Source organism: Colletotrichum chrysophilum (assembly GCF_026319265.1).
Source record: "Colletotrichum chrysophilum strain AFK26 chromosome Unknown scaffold_32, whole genome shotgun sequence".
In the NCBI taxonomy this organism is placed as follows: Eukaryota; Fungi; Ascomycota; class Sordariomycetes; order Glomerellales; family Glomerellaceae; genus Colletotrichum; species Colletotrichum chrysophilum.
This window is the reverse complement of record NW_026517319.1, coordinates 34,491-52,774: the sequence shown is the minus strand read 5'-3', so window position 1 is coordinate 52,774 and position 18,284 is coordinate 34,491. Positions and strand designations below refer to the sequence as shown.

The 18,284-nt window shown below is 53.8% G+C and overlaps 7 protein-coding genes across 7 annotated transcripts; 3 read left to right on the top strand and 4 right to left on the bottom strand.

Annotated features, from left to right (window-relative positions):
* Positions 1–735: 735 nt before the first annotated feature.
* Positions 736–1,650, top strand: COL26b_004970 (uncharacterized protein; the record flags this gene model as incomplete). The annotated part of the gene is made up of 1 exon (XM_053177828.1): positions 736–1,650. One exon carries the CDS (start codon positions 736–738, stop codon positions 1,648–1,650), a length of 915 nt encoding a protein of 304 aa, XP_053038137.1.
* Positions 1,651–5,756: 4,106 nt separating this feature from the next.
* COL26b_004969 (uncharacterized protein) lies at positions 5,757–7,264 on the top strand (the record flags this gene model as incomplete). Its single annotated transcript, XM_053177827.1, has 3 exons — positions 5,757–6,253; positions 6,308–6,432; positions 6,489–7,264. The coding sequence occupies 3 exons, from the start codon at positions 5,757–5,759 to the stop codon at positions 7,262–7,264; spliced, it is 1,398 nt and encodes a 465-aa protein (XP_053038136.1).
* Positions 7,265–7,454: 190 nt separating this feature from the next.
* On the bottom strand, positions 7,455–7,982 carry COL26b_004968 (uncharacterized protein; the record flags this gene model as incomplete). The annotated part of the gene is made up of 1 exon (XM_053177826.1): positions 7,455–7,982. One exon carries the CDS (start codon positions 7,980–7,982, stop codon positions 7,455–7,457), a length of 528 nt encoding a protein of 175 aa, XP_053038135.1.
* A 1,311-nt stretch (positions 7,983–9,293) lies between these two features.
* Positions 9,294–10,338, bottom strand: COL26b_004967 (uncharacterized protein; the record flags this gene model as incomplete). Its single annotated transcript, XM_053177825.1, has 3 exons — positions 9,294–9,469; positions 9,533–9,752; positions 9,820–10,338. The coding sequence occupies 3 exons, from the start codon at positions 10,336–10,338 to the stop codon at positions 9,294–9,296; spliced, it is 915 nt and encodes a 304-aa protein (XP_053038134.1).
* Positions 10,339–10,953: 615 nt separating this feature from the next.
* Positions 10,954–12,423, top strand: COL26b_004966 (uncharacterized protein; the record flags this gene model as incomplete). Its single annotated transcript, XM_053177824.1, has 1 exon — positions 10,954–12,423. The coding sequence occupies one exon, from the start codon at positions 10,954–10,956 to the stop codon at positions 12,421–12,423; it is 1,470 nt and encodes a 489-aa protein (XP_053038133.1).
* A 299-nt stretch (positions 12,424–12,722) lies between these two features.
* On the bottom strand, positions 12,723–15,577 carry COL26b_004965 (uncharacterized protein; the record flags this gene model as incomplete). The annotated part of the gene is made up of 5 exons (XM_053177823.1): positions 12,723–13,722; positions 13,771–13,934; positions 13,984–14,399; positions 14,449–15,418; positions 15,560–15,577. The coding sequence occupies 5 exons, from the start codon at positions 15,575–15,577 to the stop codon at positions 12,723–12,725; spliced, it is 2,568 nt and encodes an 855-aa protein (XP_053038132.1).
* A 934-nt stretch (positions 15,578–16,511) lies between these two features.
* COL26b_004964 (uncharacterized protein) lies at positions 16,512–17,699 on the bottom strand (the record flags this gene model as incomplete). Its single annotated transcript, XM_053177822.1, has 1 exon — positions 16,512–17,699. One exon carries the CDS (start codon positions 17,697–17,699, stop codon positions 16,512–16,514), a length of 1,188 nt encoding a protein of 395 aa, XP_053038131.1.
* Positions 17,700–18,284: the final 585 nt, after the last annotated feature.

Sequence of the window (18,284 nt, the reverse complement as noted above, 5' to 3'; positions counted from 1 at the left end):
GATTGAACCTTGCGCCGCCGCTAAATTGGAAATGAAAGGCTCAAGGACTATGATGTCGTCGTTGCTAGATCAAATTAGGCTACTATGCGACGATCTGGCTGTGGCTGTGCGGTATTCAGCCTAGGGCTGAGAACATCAGCCTGCCGCGTAATGGCTTTGGCAATGATCACTGGAGAGTTTCGATCCTTCAGAATGAGTCGGAATTAACCGCACGACTGCACGGAGATGCAAGATGCCGTCAACAACGGCGCTTGAGGATATCAAGACTGTATATATGATGCCAAGCTTAGCTCTTGGCATGAAGAACTCATCAGCACTTACTCACTTAACCTCAATCAACATTTCAGATCGAACACTTACAAGATGAGAATTACCACACTTACCTCTATTTTTGCGGCCTCGCAGCTATTAGCTGGTGGTGAAGCATGCCCTTTCCACTTGAACGACGACGAGCACTCCTCACCATCCATCAACAATGTCAGGCGGTCCATGCCGACGAATAGCACCAAAACTGCTATTCAAGACATTCAGGTTTTTAACGGGAGAAAATTCGGAAAGCCCCAAACTGTTTGTCTCGATTATGGGCACATCATTGGCTTCGGCCGTTGCGCCGGGGCGAAGACGATTGTAAACGGAACCGGCAAGTTCCTCATTCCTGGCTTAATCGACAACCACGTCCATTTGACCGACGTCCGCTCCCTCGAAGACTACACTTCGTACGGGTGTACAACCGCCATGCACATGAACTGCGCAAACTTCACGCAGTGTGCTACCCTAGCGCGTCAGTCGGGTCTCGCGTCGTTCCTCTACGCCAGCATGGCTGCTGTTGGCAACGGCAGTCTGCACTCAAAACAACAAGCCGGACGCGCCAACAATACGTTAATTTATCCAAGTACGGACGTTGTGGAATGGACGAAATGGCAATTCAATAACGGCAGCCACTTTTTGAAAATCACCGCCGAAGTCGACGGGCCGTCTCTGGAGCAGCAGACTCAGATGGTTGAAACCGCTCATGACGAATACCGGAGACAGACCATGACGCATGCATCTCAGATCACGGCATACCAGCAAGCTGCAGACTCAAAGACCAACGGCATTCAGCACGTTCCCGACGACGGTGTTCTGGGACAAGATGTGATCAAGCAGATTCTAAGCCAACATCAATACGTTACGCCTACATTGAACATCTTCGAATATGGCTACCGAGATGCTGTCCTGTCGAAGTTCTTAAACATTCAACCAGGAAGCAACCGTACACTCGACAACGCTCACACGAATGCCCGCCTCCTTCATGAAGCTGGGGTGCCTATTCTCGCTGGCACCGACGCCGTCGGCATATTGAAGCAGGGCAACGCCACAGCCTCAGTTCCCTTCGGCCTGACCCTTCATTTTGAGCTTGAGAACCTTGTCAAATACCTGGGCATGTCCCCCGCCGAAGCTATCAACTCTGCTACTCGCAAAGCCGCCAAGTGGCACCGTGTCCCTGATAGGGGCTCCATCGAGATTGGAAAGAGGGCTGACTTGGTGATGCTCAATTCCAACCCTTTGGTTGACATCAGCAAAACTCAAGATATTGCTCGGATCTGGGTACTTGGCTATGAGTCTCCAGTTTACGCGAAAAATGGTACCGCTAAGAATCCAGGAGCTTAATGTGGAAAAGATATTGAGCAGTTCGAGGGGATTGCTTGTTCAGCTTAGATAGCGGGGTGCTTATAGTACGAGCTAGACTGAAGACCTGTATATATACATAGAGTGAGTTTGGTGTTTGCATGGTTACATACCTAGGTTCGATGGCTACGTGTTCGGGCTACTCATGTATAAATTTTTGATATAGAAGGGACATATGTATATTTGATTTTGAACCCTTGGCTTATGCAAGCAAACGAGAGTTGTAAATGGTTTTATAGGTATTCTCGAAGATAACAATCACCATATCTTCAACAGCGATTTACCTCTGCCGCCCAGGAATGATGCAAACTTTGAGGGTGTGACTTTTTGATCAGCCCACTCATCTGTTGGCCCAAAATCGACAACGCCGTTTGAGCGACGTTCCAAGAAAGTCTGTCGTTCATTGAATGTCCCGTTTACGCAGCCGATCCTTTCAAATGAAGGGATAACGGAACGTCTTGATAGACATCGAACCAGAAGTAATCCGAAAACTTCTCCTTTGTCTATGTATCCCACCAGAACGAACAAATCCCTTTACTTCGAGAGCGCCTCCGAAATGTTATCATAACTTGAGGTTTCTTCCGTGCATGCATCCACATTTGTTGAGTTACCACAGTGGACATCGGCAGCTACAACCGTGTTCGGGTGCAGGTTTACCCCGGCAGGCCACCGAATCTCATACTGGTAACTACTCAATCTTCGGAAACCTTTCACTTTGAGAAGAAATCCCCACAGTGTAATCGAGGCTGGCAACCTGGGGCCCGAGGCAAAGACGGACTTGGGGTTCGCGGTATACTGAGTTCTCAGAACTCTCATCAATGGGAGAGTATTTGGTTCGGGGTCTCGTGTGTTGTACCACGCCAGGCTGTACCTCTGCAGAGGATAATGTGCTTCCCCAGTTACCGATGCCCAGGACCAGGTCGGCATATTGTCCCTTGACATACGACAACTTGCACGTTCACCGGTCGTGTGCCACAACAAATCAGCGGCGAGGCTTTTGCGCCAGACTCCAGCCATATACTGATCTCCAGGTGTCGATTTTGCTGCTCGAGCAGCCAACCCAGCCAAGGCAGGCAGCCTGTCATTTGGTCTTGTCAAATGCAGCCTCGTGAACTCTTCTACAATATCTCTGCGCCAAGCTGCCTCGATGTTATAAGCGGATTGAGGGCCCTTTTTATCGACAGGCGCGAGATCAAGAGCCTTGGATCCTTTCAGAAGACTGCGCGCAAGAATAGTCCTCGGTTCATTCGTTGCCGAGCACTCACAGCTGCAAATAGAGCGGCACTCCCAGGCCATCTCTGACGGAGCAAAGTGGAGAGTCCGAGGAGAAAGAAGCCTCTCTTGGAATGCCCATGCTCTTGTCGAAAGCTTGCTGCGCATTGTGCGAAAGTTGGGATCCCACACCTGTGGGCTGTCGGCAGGCAAATTATTAAGAACAGAAGCTGACGAATTCCTCTTCCATGGATAGCCCGGAAAAAAGTCATGATACGGGAGTTGGTATGCCAAGGGTCCTCTCTGACGGACATGAACAATGTGCGTTCGCTCTTCTCTCAGAGGATTTGTGGTAAACGTCTTGCACTGGATGGCGATAGTCTCCCGTCTCTTATTTTGCGGGTGGAGAAAGCCAGCCAAGCTATCCTGTGCACCATCGGCACTGATCGTAAAATGGGCCTGGGAATAAATGTAGTTCATCCGAGTGGCATGCTTTCCCCAATCGGTCTCACAATCTTGAATGATGCAGAGTGAGTCGATCCAAAGATATTTGTAGCCCAGTCTTCTTGTGACATCCATGGCATCGGCAAACATCTGGGGAATTGGCTGCGGAAATGCGACCCGAAACTTGTCAAAGCAAGAGAGAGTGGTTATCAATGGTGATACGCCGCCCCAGCAGTGACTCAAGGCAACGTAACGCCCTCTTTCTCCCGGACTTGGCAAGTATAAGTAGGCGTCTGCACACGAGGACCCCACATCTATAACTCGGGGAGGCAACGGAGGCATCCCGATTGAAGAAGGACACTTGACATGTTTACCGGTCCCCGAGGTGCATTCATGTAGCCACAATTTGGCAAGCTCAAGCATCGAAGACGTGTGGGATTCAGGTATGTCGTACGCCCTTCCGACACCGGGCCATGGAAAGTTATTGCCATCTTACGCAAGTCAGAACTCATGACGTTTAAGTTGAATTCATATAGCTCAGATGACTTTCGACTTATGAATGACTTACAAGCAGTATCAAGTGGCAAGTAGAACTGAAGGGCGAGGCCTCCAGACTCAAGCCCTGAAGACCCCTCAGATCTGTAGCGTACGCCGGCAAATAATGGCCCTCGATCAATTTGCACCAAGTAAACGTAAATGCTGTCAGCATCTGAGAGGTCACTGGGCTGCAGAAATGCAGCGATCCCATCCCACAACACCTTGTAGCGATATCCAAATTCCTCGTCGGCAATATTTTCCCGCAACTTTGACAAGACCAAACATTCCTCCGGGTAAACGCAGCGCTCGTCATGCTTTTCGCCGGTCTCGGAGTCTTCGCCAAATGCGAACCTTTCCAGTTCACCATTTCTGATTACCCGAACGAACTGTAAAGGGGCCATTATGGGCAAAAGGCCGGCGTAAACTCCGCTAGTATGTGTAAACTTGTGATGCTGAGAAAAAGAGCGAATTTTGAACTCGACAAGGAAAAGAGTAAACGGCTACCCTCGCCCTTGATTGGTTGTGTGATTGATCGTATCCTCTTTGCTTATCGAATGTCACGATAACCGAATTATCTTCTGCTTACTTCCGAACAACATTAGGTAATGTCTTCCAGCCTAGGTTGCTGTTCCAAGAACATCAGATCTCGAAGTGGAAACGAGAAGGCCACTGAAAGGCTCCAATTACGTAGTTTTCTATCATAGTGATGGCCTTCAATGAAGTGACCTTACAACTGTTTGACATCTGGGTAATTTGGCAAAGTAAACAGGCGTTGAAATCGCTGTTTCTGCTAGAGAAATTTGACCAAGAAAAAGAAAGAAAAACACTATGGAAGTCGCGCGCATCCCTGGGCTTTACGTGACCCATTGACGGCCAGCGGACAACAAAAACGCCAAAGTTCACTGTGTCAAGAGCTGAGATTTTCAGGCGACCTGGGAAACAGAACGTCAGATTATAAAAACGTCGTCGCCCCGGGAATAATTCACGTAAGGCCTCTTGGCATTGTTTGCCAAGACACCAAGCGGCCAAGGTGAGTGAAGCTTTGCGGCGTCGGCAACACGGAGAGATCTCCTTTCTTGGCCATGCATCCACCGCCATCCTCCACATCACGACGCGGGGGACTACCAGGTGGAAAAAGAAATGGATCACTGGGGGAAATGGGCTTCGTGCGGGGGATCAAGACTAGCGGCGCAGGTCGAACGCATCCGATTGTCGGCTAGTTTTCTCCGGCGACAGCGGTTGAGAAATCCCATCAATCACTTCCTCGCGTGGAAGAGACGGTGCAGTCGACCCTGGAGCCGATATGCAGGCCACCTGCACAATCTCCGAATCCACCTCAGCCAACAAGCCTCCCTCTCCGTCTTCCCCAACTTCTCACAACACCGCAATGGGGTTGCGGTTGGTCCCCCAAAGCGTGGCCGGGCTGTGGCCCGGTGCAGCGGTCTGCTGATTACGCGGATGGACTGATGCAGGCGATGAACGGCAGGAGAAACAAGGGCATGATAGGTGGAATGGAACGCTGTGGTTTCTCCCCTCGTGCAGCATACGCTTGGTTATTTCCAGATGGCTGGGTGAAGCGAGACTAGCTTCATATCGGCCCCTGCTATCTTACCCCGACTTTGGGGAAATAAACAGCACGTTTGGGGTCGTGGTGGTGTTGGTCATGATGATCTTTTGAAAATGCGGGAAAAGAAATTGAGGAGAGCTGTGCCAACGTCGCTTGGCGATGCAGGTCCAATGCCAAGCAGTTCGAGTATATGAAGAGACTCGGCCTCACAAGAGTTGCAATGGATGGCTGATCACCTCTCCCGAGCAGCCCTTTCCCTTGGCATCTCACTTGGCAACCCTCCTCGACGTGTGTGTTTCCTCCTCCTCGTCCAATCCCACACGCAGCCATGAGAGTCTCATCCCTCCTCGCCACCTTGGCCGCTGCTGGCACTGCGCTCTCGAGCGCAATTGAACTTCCGGCCGGCGTTCCTCGTAACATCCAGGAGTTTCGCGAGAAGCACCCTTACGAGAAGCGCGGAAAGGACTGCCACCGCAAGACCTACACCATCCGCGCCTCCAAGAACGACCTGGACGACATCTCTGATGAGTTTGTCGAGGGTCTGAAGAAGGCCAACAACGGCGGCACGCTCTACCTCCCCGCCAACCAGACTTTCATCATCGGCAAGCCGCTCGACCTGACTTGGCTGAACGATGTGCACGTTCACTGGGAGGGTGAGATCAAGTTCACCAACGACACTCCCTACTGGCAGGAGAATGCCTTCACCCACCCTTTCCAGAACTCCATCATGTTCTGGAAGTGGGGTGGCAACAAGGTGAAGCTGTACGGAGAGGGTGTTCTCAACGGCAATGGCCAACGGTGGTGGAACGAGTTCGCGGGTCTTGAGTAAGTCTCCTGCGTTATACTCCGAAGGCGTTCGAGGTTGCTGACAGTTCGAAGGATTCTTGACCCTGACAACACTTACCTGCGTCCTATCCTGTTCTACGCCGAGAACGCGACTGGCCTGTCTATGGAGGGCCTCCACCTCAAGGACTCGCCTTGCTGGACCACCTTTGTCGTGACTTGTAAGCACAAAGCGCCGTACAGAATCTTGTGTGTACACAGCTGACATCCTCCCCAGCCAAGGATATCTCCTTCAAGGACGTCATTGTCACCGCCGAGTCCAACAACGCCACTGCCCTTCCCAAGAACACCGATTTCTTCGACTCCCTCAATGTCGAGGACGTCCGCGTGGAGCGCACCTGGGTTAACATCGGCGACGACTGCTTCTCGCCCAAGTCTAACGCCAGCAACATCCACGTTGACACCATGTACTGCAACGGTACTCACGGCCAATCCATGGGCTCCCTGGGCCAGTACGCCGGCGAGAAGAGCTTCGTCAAGGACGTCGTCATCGAGAACGTCTGGATGCTCAACGGCCAGCACGGCGCTCGCCTCAAGACCTGGGCCGGCCCTAACGTCGGCTACGGTTTCATCGACAACGTCACCTTCCGCAACTTCTGGCAGGCCAACAACGAGTACACGGCCTTCATTGACTCGTGCTACTTCAACATCAATGCCTCAGTCTGCGAGCAGTACCCTTCGCAGATGAACATCTCCAACATCTTGTTTGAGAACTTCTCGGGATATAGCAGCGGCAAGTATGGCCGTGCCGTTGCTAAATTGACCTGCTCAACCAACCCCAACGCTGTTTGTGATAACATCCAGTTCAAGAACTTCAACATCACCACACCCTGTGGCGGCGAGCCTGTCATTCTATGCGACGGTATCAAGGGCGGCATTGGCATGCCTTGCATCCCGTCCAACAGCACTGAGGCCAAGGAAGCCCTGGCGGCCAAGTGCACAACGGCGTTGGCTGAGGCTACGCCGTGGGTTGTCAGACCCTATGACGCTTAGAGATGATGTTTCCATAGAAGGCACAGACGGTTCACGGGTTATGATGAAAAGAGGCGGCGGATTTACTTCAAGTCGTTGATAGCGACATAGATTCATGTACAAACTTTAACCAGCAAATACAATTTTGATATCCACGGTCCGAATTGCGCCAGTCCCAGCCCCAAAATGACACAATTACAACTTTGAGTCTCTACAAGAAAGCAGCTGCACCAACAAAGCCGGCGGCAGCGACAGCAGCAGCAACCATGCCGGTCTCACGAGGACCGGCGTTCTTGGTACCAGTGCCTCCAGAACCACCAGCCGTGCCCGTCGCCTTTGAGCCACCGGAGCCGGCGCTGGTAGCTGTGCAGACGGGAATCTCGGTGGTGAGGTCCGTGAGAGTGGAGCACTGAGAAAGGGCAGAGGCGATGGAGGCCGAGTTGGCGTCGACCCAGCTGAGGACTGCAGAGGTGTAGCTTGCGTAGTCGGAGCTGAGATCGGAGGGGACAGTGACGCTGCAAGGGTCCGTCTGGGTCGAGGCTGTCATCTCGTAGGAAACAAGCTTGGGGGGAGGCGTAGGCGCGTTGGAGTAGACGGTAGCCAGGGCGTTGAGACAGGGGTCGGCCGAAGCGTCGGTCTGGCGCGGGAGGATATCCCGGCGAACACGGTCCGGACGGACGTCCATGACGGCGACAGCCGAGCCGGCGAGGGCGGCGACGAAGGTGATCTTGGCGAGCATCTTGACTGAAGAAAGGTGGTTTGTAGGAAACGAAACTGATTTAATGAGCGTTGACAGTAGAAGTTTGAGAGATGCAATGTTTGTCGGGCTGAGTTGATGACGATTAGAAACCAGCCATAACGGAAGACCGGCAACGCTCAAGTTAAATAGATTCTATCCACGATGAGTGCCCCTGATCCTCAACGTTGGAGCCTAATTTCACACAGCAAAAATCAGGACAACTCCGACGCGCCGGATAGCCGCCATGGAGGACGTGCACTTCCTAGTGGCAGTCTAGTTCTGACACGATGGCGTTGTGAATATGACAGGAACGTCAAGAGATCATAGCCTTGGTGTGGTGATGGAATTAGCATGGCCACCGGCGTGCACACGGATGTCAGGCAACCGTCGACCATTCCCTTGGGGATGCCAAACCTTTCAGCTAGAGCAGATCTTTTCCATGTTTCATCGTGCCATTCTGCCTGGCTTTACCATGAAGAGCAATCTGAGTGAAGTAGCAATGAGCTTAAAGGGTTTAGAGTCGTTTCGACGAGGCATTCAGGGGAGGTGGCTTAGCTAGTTATCAGGCTAGACGGCATCAGGGCTAGGGGTGAACCAGATCGGCTGCCCAGAGCCGAGCGATTATGGGAAAATGACGATGTGTGTCAAGGTCCTGATTCATGCCAGAAAGAGAAGTATAGAAGTTGAGCTGTGGGGAAGATACTGCGTAGCAACGGGATCGCAAGGGACGTTGCTCGTCCTCATATGCCTGGCTGGCTTTTGATGCGATGAGCATGGGATTCAGAATAGACAACCTAGGTACATCTGACCTTAGGTAGTGTATGTATGTGTCGCGTTGCTTCTAATAACAGACAAATTTCAACCAATACGCCTTCGCTGACCTCTTTGACAGTTCCTCATGTCTTCCTCGGCTGATAGAAGTTCAAGCCGTGACAGAGTCAGCCCAGCAGCTGATGTCTTCAAAAATTTGGGGGTGATGTTTTTCAGCCACCGCATTAAACCAATGGTTCAGCCCTGCGCTAAAATTCTTGGCAAATTTAAGCATTCAGATATGCCCAACGGTCGGCGACTGTGTGGCGTCAGCTGAGACTCCTCGAATTCCCTTTCTCAGAGGCTTTCCCGAAACGGCAATCAGCTGGGCGAACGAGTGTAAAGTAGCCTGCGCCTTACAAGGCATCAAGATGAAGTTCTTTATCTACAATCAGGCAAGAATCTTATTGCGTTTATTGAGGGTAAATAAGCAGAAAAGGGTCTATCTGTGCGTGAAATACACCAAACCCACTTGCAGGATCTCTGAGTGAGGACTATACCTCACTGTTGCAGTCCAACGATGCCAACCTTGAGAAACTCTGGGTTGTTATCGATGTTTCTCTTGATATCTCCCGTTCTCAATTCATCAATATCCCAGGCAGCCCAGACGAAGCGACCATGCAGGAACCGAGCTTCGTCTGAAGCCGCCCACACAGCAAAGTGACCACCCAGCTTCTCTACACGAGGAAGTCAGTCAGTCGGATTCCTTCGTCGCAAAAATGCCCATGAGAACCACTCACCATCATCAAATGGATAGATGTCTCTGGGAACATAAGACTTGAAGATGTCCGTGTAAACAACACCCGGGTGGAAGTTGATGATTTGCATCTTCTCAACAGGCGTATCATTGGCGATTCTCTGCAGGAGCATGGTGCCCGCGTTTTTGGTCGTGCTGTACGCGGGCCAAAGAGCCGCCTTGGGGAAGTTATGGGTAGCTTCAGTTGAGACGCTGACGAGGAACTATCATGGTTATTGATGTCAGCCATACTATTCAAGCCAACCCGACCGGGAGTCGCATGAAACACACCTTTTGACGATTCTCGCCTGCCTTCTGTTTGTAGAATTTCTCGGTAAAGTCGAGGTGGGATCGCACATTGACAAGGTACTGGCTCCAGACCTCATCGCGACCCAGCTCCAGGATGGGGCTACCAGCCGAAACAATTGCAGCATTGAGGATCAGCACATCAACAAAGATGCCATGGTTCTCGAAGCTCTTCCAAAGCGCATCCGTCTCGCCAAGATCGCCTATATCAGATTGGCGGCCCTCGATCTTTACAGAAGGATACTCTTTGCGAAGCTGCGATGCGGCTTCGTCGAGGACGTTCTGGCGCCGGCCGAGGATGATGATGTGTTTGGCACCGGCTTGGGCGAACCCCTGCGCAATGGAGAAGCCAATTCCAGCGGAGCCACCGGTGATAACGACCGTCCTACCGGCTTGAGACAGCTCTGGGCGAGCAGGGTCGATAGTCGGATAGGTTGTCTTGTGGGTGGTCTTGGTGAAGGTGCTGCCGTCTTGACCGGCGGTTTTGGCAAAGAGGGTATCCATGGCTGTCGAATCTTGTTAAAAGGCGTTGGCTGCGATTGCGTAGTCGAATTGATCGAGTTTGAGCGCGCTGATACTGTTGCGGGAACCCTCACTTGAAGCCAACTGAAGATTCCCTTCTCTTATACCAACGACTGTAGCCATCATCCATCTACACGATCACGATCACGTCTTGCGTCGCGAGAATTCGCTCGCCAACAAGTGAGCTCCGTTTTGTCATCATCGGAAGCACTCATCAAAAATTGGTTGGTTGTTCCTCTGGAAAAAGAGCTTTGTAAGAACATGCGGCCGCTTTCCCGCCAAGCCCCGCAAGAAACCCGACGGAACTTCCGCAAGATTCCCGCAAACTTGCCGCCGGAAACCCGCAAAACCCGCACGAATCGGCCGCGCCCACCGCCAATGCTCCGGCTTACGTCTTCGGAGCTGACAAACGTCAGGCCTCTGCTGCAACAGCCACATTTGTCCTCCATCCCGCTTCTCAATCATCAGTAACGTTATTTCGTGTTAACGACGACCCCGCTAGAGTAAACAATCGTGCAAGAGCACTTCCCGTCGGATAACAGTCGGGGCTCTGCTTTCATCCGCGCCGCCCGAGATCCTTCTCTATTGCATCGCGCGATGGCGCGCATTTCCAAGCAAAAAGCATGCATAGCCTGCACTGAATCCAAGCGCCGCTGCGATAAGGGGCTCCCATCGTGTACACGGTGCGACGATCGGGATGTCGACTGTCACTATCCTGTCACCAAGCGCCGACGGCCCCGGCCCCACGAAGCCGTCGGACTCTCAGAAGCAGCCGTTTCATCTGCGGCGGCGGTAGCATCACCAGACCTCTTCTCTCTTGACTCCGGTCCTCTATCCATCGGACTGGGAAGCAACCCGTGGATCGACTTTGGAAACCTCCCTTCCGACGTGAACACCGCGCAACCCGCCGCCGCACCTGTCAACCCACAAGCATCCGCCCCTCTGCCGCAACAGGCCCCCAACACCACAACCTCAGACACAGACAGAGATCCGGTCGTACGAGACATCGCCCGGAGCAAATGGTTCCTCGCCCCTTCGACATGGCGCATCGACCACTTACCAACGCTCCCACGAAACATCTACCCGACCTCGGTCCTGACAAACTTCACCCGCGGCCTCCAGACTTGGGTCCACCGCTGGGTCCTGCACGGCCACAACCCCTTCATTCATCGTAGCATGTACGCAGAAGGCAACTACTTCCCCTCATGTCTCCAAGACGCCTTCACCTCCGCGTCCATGTACCACCACAAGACACCCCAAAACGAAGCTTTCGTCTACCGAATCCTCGACGAGAGGGTAACAGCCATGATGGCATCCCAGCCCGTCACGGACGAGACATCCCTCTCCGTCCCGCTTCTAGAAACACGAGACCACCTCGCAAGAGTCCAGGCCCTCTTCGTCTACACCGTCCTCCGCCTCTTCGACGGCTCCATAAGCCAACGCGCCGCCGCCGAGGTCCACCTCCCGACCCTGTCCCTCTGGTGCAGACAGCTCTGGGACTCGGCCTCCCTCGACGCCAACGCCCTCTCGGAGAACCTTGTCCCCGTCTCGAAATACTGCAACGACATGTCCGCCCAACGAAACAACCCCCGGGACGAGGACGACACCTACGACTCGGACCTCTCAACCTACAACCTCTGGGTCCTCTCGGAATCCGTCCGCCGCACGTGGCTCATCGTGACGTGCACCGTCGGTGTCTACGCCACCCTCAAAGGAAGCTGGTCAGAGTGCCCCGGCGGAGCTCTCTTCACCGCCCGCGCAGGCCTCTGGGACGCCCCGTCCGCCCCGCGATGGGCGTCTCTCTGCAGAGAGCTGGCCGCGGGGAACAAAGACGCGTACGAGCGTTTGACGCGGGAAGAGACTCAGACTGGTGGTGTTGGCGGGACATGCTGCGATGGGACCTTCTTCGTTCCGTCGTTCCATTCCGAGGGCTTGTTTCGCAACGCTGCTGCCGCCGACGTGGACGAGTTTGCGAGGCACCTGTTCACCATCATCTGGGGTCTTGACCGAGTTGAGAGTTGGGCTTTGAAGACGGCGTCGGCGGGGGAGGTTTGTCTTACTTACTAGAGTATGCCACATGTACAATCAATGACACGGCGTTGGGCGGTTGGCCTTGTAAGGTGTCTCACATCTTCAGAATCAAGAACAAGTAACAATCAACGTATATACATGTACAACTTTTTCATGCCAACAGTGTGACAGGAGATGGCATGGTGCATAAAACAGCTTCCATTTATTTGCAAGGCATGATCATTACCGTCAACGCCCGTCGAGGCAGGACCAGACACTTCGACATCTAGGCCTTTTGCGTTCCCCTTACCTTACTATAATCAAATTTCATTCGAGACAACCGAGCACAGATTTTCCTACTCGTCGTCCTCTTCAGCCTCCTCTTCTTCTTCCGCTTCCTCCTCGGCCTCCTCAGCCTCCTCCTCGGGTTCTGCGGGTGACTCAGTGCCGTTGACCGCCTTGACCTCAGTCACCTCGGTGGCAATGCCGCCCTCCTTCTCGAGCCTCAACCACTCATCCCACTCAGGGAAAAGCTCCTCGTCCTCTACGGGTGCGCCAATCATCTTAGACACGCGACCCTTCTTGCCCTTGTCGAGGCTCTCCTTCCACTCCTTGACAACCTCTGCCGTCAAACTGGGCTTGTATGTTTGCGAGAACAGGACAGCCTCGGCTAAGCGGCCGGTCTTGGTGAGGATCTCCACACAGCCAGCGACATCACCAAGCAGCCATTGACAACTGAAGGCGACGTTGTGAGCACCAGCCTCCTGGGCCTGCTCGGCCAGTTTTGAAAGACCACTGCGGTCGGAAGTAGAGGAGTAGAGCAGGAGGAGGGATCCAAGATCCTTGGCATGAGTAAAGCACTCTTGTGCGACGGCGACCTGCCATCCTGCAAGAGCGGCATCACCGACTGTCTTCCACTTGTGCTCGACGTCAGCTTCCCTGGCGAGCTCAAGAGCGGTGTCAAGCTGGCCCAGACCAAGGGCAAGCTCGAACTTGTGCTCGGGGTCGGTCGCGACCTCCAGTGCCAGCTCCTTGTGGCCCTGGCCCTCCAAGAAGCGCGCAATCTTGTTAAGCTGATCCGCGGGAATTGTTGGCAGAAGCTCCTGTGCCGTCTCCATATCGTCACGGAGGACCAGAGTCTGGTACTCGAGGACGGGCAGGGACAGGGCAAATGAGGTAACGGCAACATCCTTGTCGGCAAGGTAGATCCTTGAGTCGCGCTGAATGTAGCCCAGGATGTACATGGACTGGTCAAAGTGAGAGACGGTGTAGGTCTGATCACCAACGAGGTAGTTCAAACGGTTGGTGCTGTTGGTGTAGAGGAAGCAGTCGCCAACCCACTCTCCGGTGCGGACGCTGTTACCATGTCAGTTAGGATCATTGCCAGTTGAGCGAGCGTCCTACCTCTCGTTGATATCGGTAATGACCTCAAAGGCGGCCTCGACGCCATCCTCATCGGCTTCGCCAGACTGAACGCCCTCGACGTAGGCCTCACGTGAAAAGCGGAGGACGTAGAAGGTGTCTTCGCATGCGAGAGCAACAAGCTCACCACTGTCGGACCAGTACACCTGTGCCTATTAGCATTCGTCCGCAACACGTAAACCATATCCAACATACCTCTCTCGGCTCAACCTCGATTCTTCTCACAAGGCCGCCGGTTTGCCAGTCGAAGAACGAGATACCACCCTGGCCCTTAACACCGAGCAGAACACCGCCGGTGAGGCCGTCGGCCTGGAAGCCAACATCGAGGCCGCCCGACTTCTCAACAAAGTTCTTGTAAACCTTGACGCTCGTCGCCGACTCGCGGATGGCGAAGTCGTTGGTGTTCTCCTTGGCCGCCCAGACGAAGTCCAATGCAGAACCGAAAGCCTTGTTGCGCCATGCCAGGGCTGTGTAGATGATGTACTCGCCGTCACCGCAGACAGCAACAAATCGTCCGTTGGGGTTGTGGAGGAGAGTCGAGGGGTACACTTCGCAAGTGCCCATTTCCTTGACGGGGAGGGAGATGGGCTCGTTGTCCTTGATAGAGGCATCTAGGCTTGTTAGCGACTATTGCAAAGACCAAGAATGGCCATAACCTACCTCCACCCTTGATGATGGCCGAAACGACCTCGTTGTGGCGGGCCCAGATGAGCTTTCCTGAAGCGTCCATGGAGACGGCAGGCTCCTCGCGACCAAGCTTGACGACGACCGCGCCATCATCGAAACCAACAGCGACGCCCTGCTTGCCCTTCTGGTAGGAGACACACCATGCGCGCTCCAGGCCGTAGTTCAGAGATTGCTCGAAACGGTAGGTGTTGGCGTGCCATATCCTAATGGTGCCGTCCTCGGATCCGGAAATGATAACTGGCAATTCGGGGTGGTAGCACGCGAAAGAGACGTTATTCGTGTGGCCCTCGAGGGTGGCGATCAGAGACTTGGTGGTGTAGTCCCAGACCTTGACGGTACGGTCGTCGGACGTTGTCAGGAGGTAGGGCTTGTCGGAGTGAGGGTAGTAGTCGACGTGGTTGACGCCCTTGGCCTCGTGGGCCTCGAGGGTGAAGTTGGGGGTCGCGGAGCCGAGGCTCCAGATCTTGACGGTGCGGTCCAGGGAGGCGGACGCGAAGGTGTTGGTGTCCTTGGGGTTGATGGCCAGGCCCATGACATAGTGGCCGTGGCCCTCGAAAACCTGCACGCACTTCCAGCCCTTCTCCCAGTCCCAAAGCTTGATCGTCATGTCATCGGAGGCGGTCAGGACGAAGGGTTGTGTCGGGTGGACGGCGATGGCTCTGATGTAGTCGGGGTGAGCCTCGAAGGAGGTAATCTTCTCTGAGGTGTTGTAGTTGTATACGCGGATCTGGAAGTCATCGGATCCGCAGACGATCCAGTTCTTTCTTGCGACGAATCGGCCAGCTCGCACAGGGACGTCGGTGAGCTCGAAGGTCTTGACGATCTGCTGGGTCTCGTAGGACCAGATGTAGACATGGCCGCTGTAAAGTGTCGTGAGAATCCATGGCTCCTGGGGGTGGAAGTCAATGCCTTTCACCCGCTCGCTGCGGGCGAACAATTGACGCTGGAGGCCGAGGTCAGTTTTGGAGCTATTCAGGAGATGACAGACTGGCGACAGCTGTGGAGCTATCGCGAACGCTGCCAAGGAGCTGCCATTCCCATGCGACAGAGAAAGCTCTGGGGATTAGATTGAGATGAGACGTACCTTGACGTCGACCTTCATCGTGAACACCTATACAGATACCAGCAAGGGAGGAAGGGAAAGGTGATGCTGTCCTCGAAAGGCGAAGTGGGGTGGGATATGCGGCGCTGATGACGACTCTCACGATGGGCTCATGTGTCGCGTTTCGTGGAAATCGAGTAACCAGTTGGTGTATTAGAGTAGGCTGCTGGAAGCCGGTCGCGGAGGTGGATTGGGAAGCCGCAGGAAGGTGTGTCGTGGGAATTGATGGCTTCCAGAGCTATGGCAGTCGCAATTTTGGCCAGGTCGGTATTTCGAGCTTCAACAGATGTGTCCCTACCGCGAGTTCAGGAGCTGATTGGTGCCTGACTACATGTGGCTTTTGCCTAAGGCAATCACAATCAAGCCACGCACTCCCTCGCTCTGTTCCGCACCAAGAGAGACAGCCCCAGCCACAGCATCTTTGGACGAGCGAGCATCAGCCACACTACCCCCACAGGGTTCAATGTCCGTGCCACTGCCACCACCTGTCCCTGGGCACTTACTTAGTACAGCTGCTCTTTTTCTGTCTTGGGGCGCGGAGTCCGTTTGTGTAATCTCACGATAACTTCACTCAAACACTACCAGTACCATGCATTGGCACACATTTCTACACCGCGAAACATTTGGCTAGGAACATAATGCACTGGTATGATCCACTACAATGAATTACCATCCAGGGAGGCTTAAAAACCTGATGGGTTATTGTCACAAATACAGATAATATTTCGAGATTTTGAAACTCAATTTAGTATTGAACATGCCGAGACCTAATGACTCGGCCTCCAACCTGATGGGTTGTAGTGACTAACAAAGCACATGCAGGGATCTGTATCCCTATATCCCAAAACGCCGCGCCTTTCCCATGATATGCTAAACTCCAAAAGATTCCCGATGCCGTTAATCATAAAGTTGCTTAAAGGTGAGGACCTTGTAGTCACTCCTCACTGTCGGCCTGGACCCTGCGGACAACCTCGACAAGCATGGGGTGAATCTTCTCGCCGGCCTGGATGCCGCAAATCTTGGTGACAACATCCTCAGGACCATTCTCAGACATGATCTGAGCAAGCTCCTTGCTCTCATCGTCTCCCTCGACCTCCTGGAAGCGGAAAGCCATCTCCGCAGCGCGGAGGAGGGCGGAGCAGTCCTGTCCCTTCTCGGCGAGCTCAGCAGCAGGGCCGACAAAACGCTCCTTGCGGCTAAGCTTGCGGAGCGGGGCACGGCCGACACGCTCGACAGCATCTTCGAGATGAGGGTTGCCGATGCGGCGAATGATCTTGGCAGCGTATTCGCGCTGGGCCTTCTCGTCAATGCCGTGCTTGCTGATGATCAGGTTGCTAGTCTCCTCAAGAGCCTTGCGTACCTCGGCCATAATGGCCTTGTCCTGGAGGGCGTCGTAGACAGTACGCTTGCTACGGTTGTAACCGTGGTAAGCAGCAGTAGCATGACCGGTGTTGACGGTGTAGAGCTTGCGCTCGATGAAGGGGGCGAGCTCATCGACCCAGTTGATGCCCTCAATGCTGGGAGTCTGCGCGAAGGGAGTGCGCTCAACAACCCACTCGTAGAACTTCTCAAGGGTAACGTCCAAGCCGGCGTCAGGGTCCTGAGCAGGGACGATACGGTCAATGGCAGAGTTGGCGAAGCGAGCACGCTCGTCGTAGTCCTCAAGGCGGTGGGGTGCGGTGTTTCTGGGGTCCTTGATGTGCTGGGCAAGGGTGTCGGTAGCACCAATGGCGTTTTCGCAAGCAATGACGGCAATGGGAGCCAGGTTGCTGGGTCGCTTGTCAATACCCTTAGCGATGACAGGGGCGATGAACTTCAGGATGTTCGGGCCGACAGAGCAGGTGACAACGTCGGCGGTGGCAATCTCCTCGACCAAATCAGCCTCATGTGATTTTGAATTGATGGCGCGGTAGTTTGTGATGACGTTCTCGTTAGTGCCCTCGGCGCCAACCTCAATCACACGATATGAGGGGGTCTCGTTGAGCTTGTTAATGAGAGCATCGGCGACATCGGCAAAGACCACCTCGTAGCCGGAGTTGTGGAGGAAGCAAGCGACGAATCCACGGCCGATGTTGCCGGCGCCGAAGTGGACGGCCTTCTTGGTTTGTGTTGTTGACGACATGTTGGATATGTGTATAATGTGGTGTTGGGGAAGTAAAGATGTTGGTACAGATAATCCGACTTAGGAGTCTTGTATAGGTGTGTAGAGTTTGTGGTGTTTGGATGAGATCGATGTGAGATCGAATGAAGTTGGATAATGGTCTGATGGGATGCTCAAGACAGAGCAGGAGACTCGGGGGAATCAGGTAAACTTATATTTCGGGAGACTTCGCCTTCACAGAAGGACGCCCACGATGTAATCAAGTGCGAGTGCCTATAAGAAGGCGGCATGGGATGGCCTTGACGTGTGAAAGGCTCATTTACAGTGGGGGCATCGGCTCAAAATGGAAAGCATGAGGGGAGTGGATGCAAAGGAGGGGTGGACCCATGCGATACGTCGCAGTGACAGTACGTATCCATGACCACTACGTAAACGTCAGTGTACGAATACGTACCGGGCAGAAGGAGGGATCAGGGGACGTGAGACTGAAGGGGAGAGAGGGGACCACCCCGGCTCCTTGGCTCCTGACTCCCTGACTCCCTGACTCCTGAGGCAGACACCTCCCTCACTGCTGCGTATCAAGGACAGACCAAGGACGGGATGGCC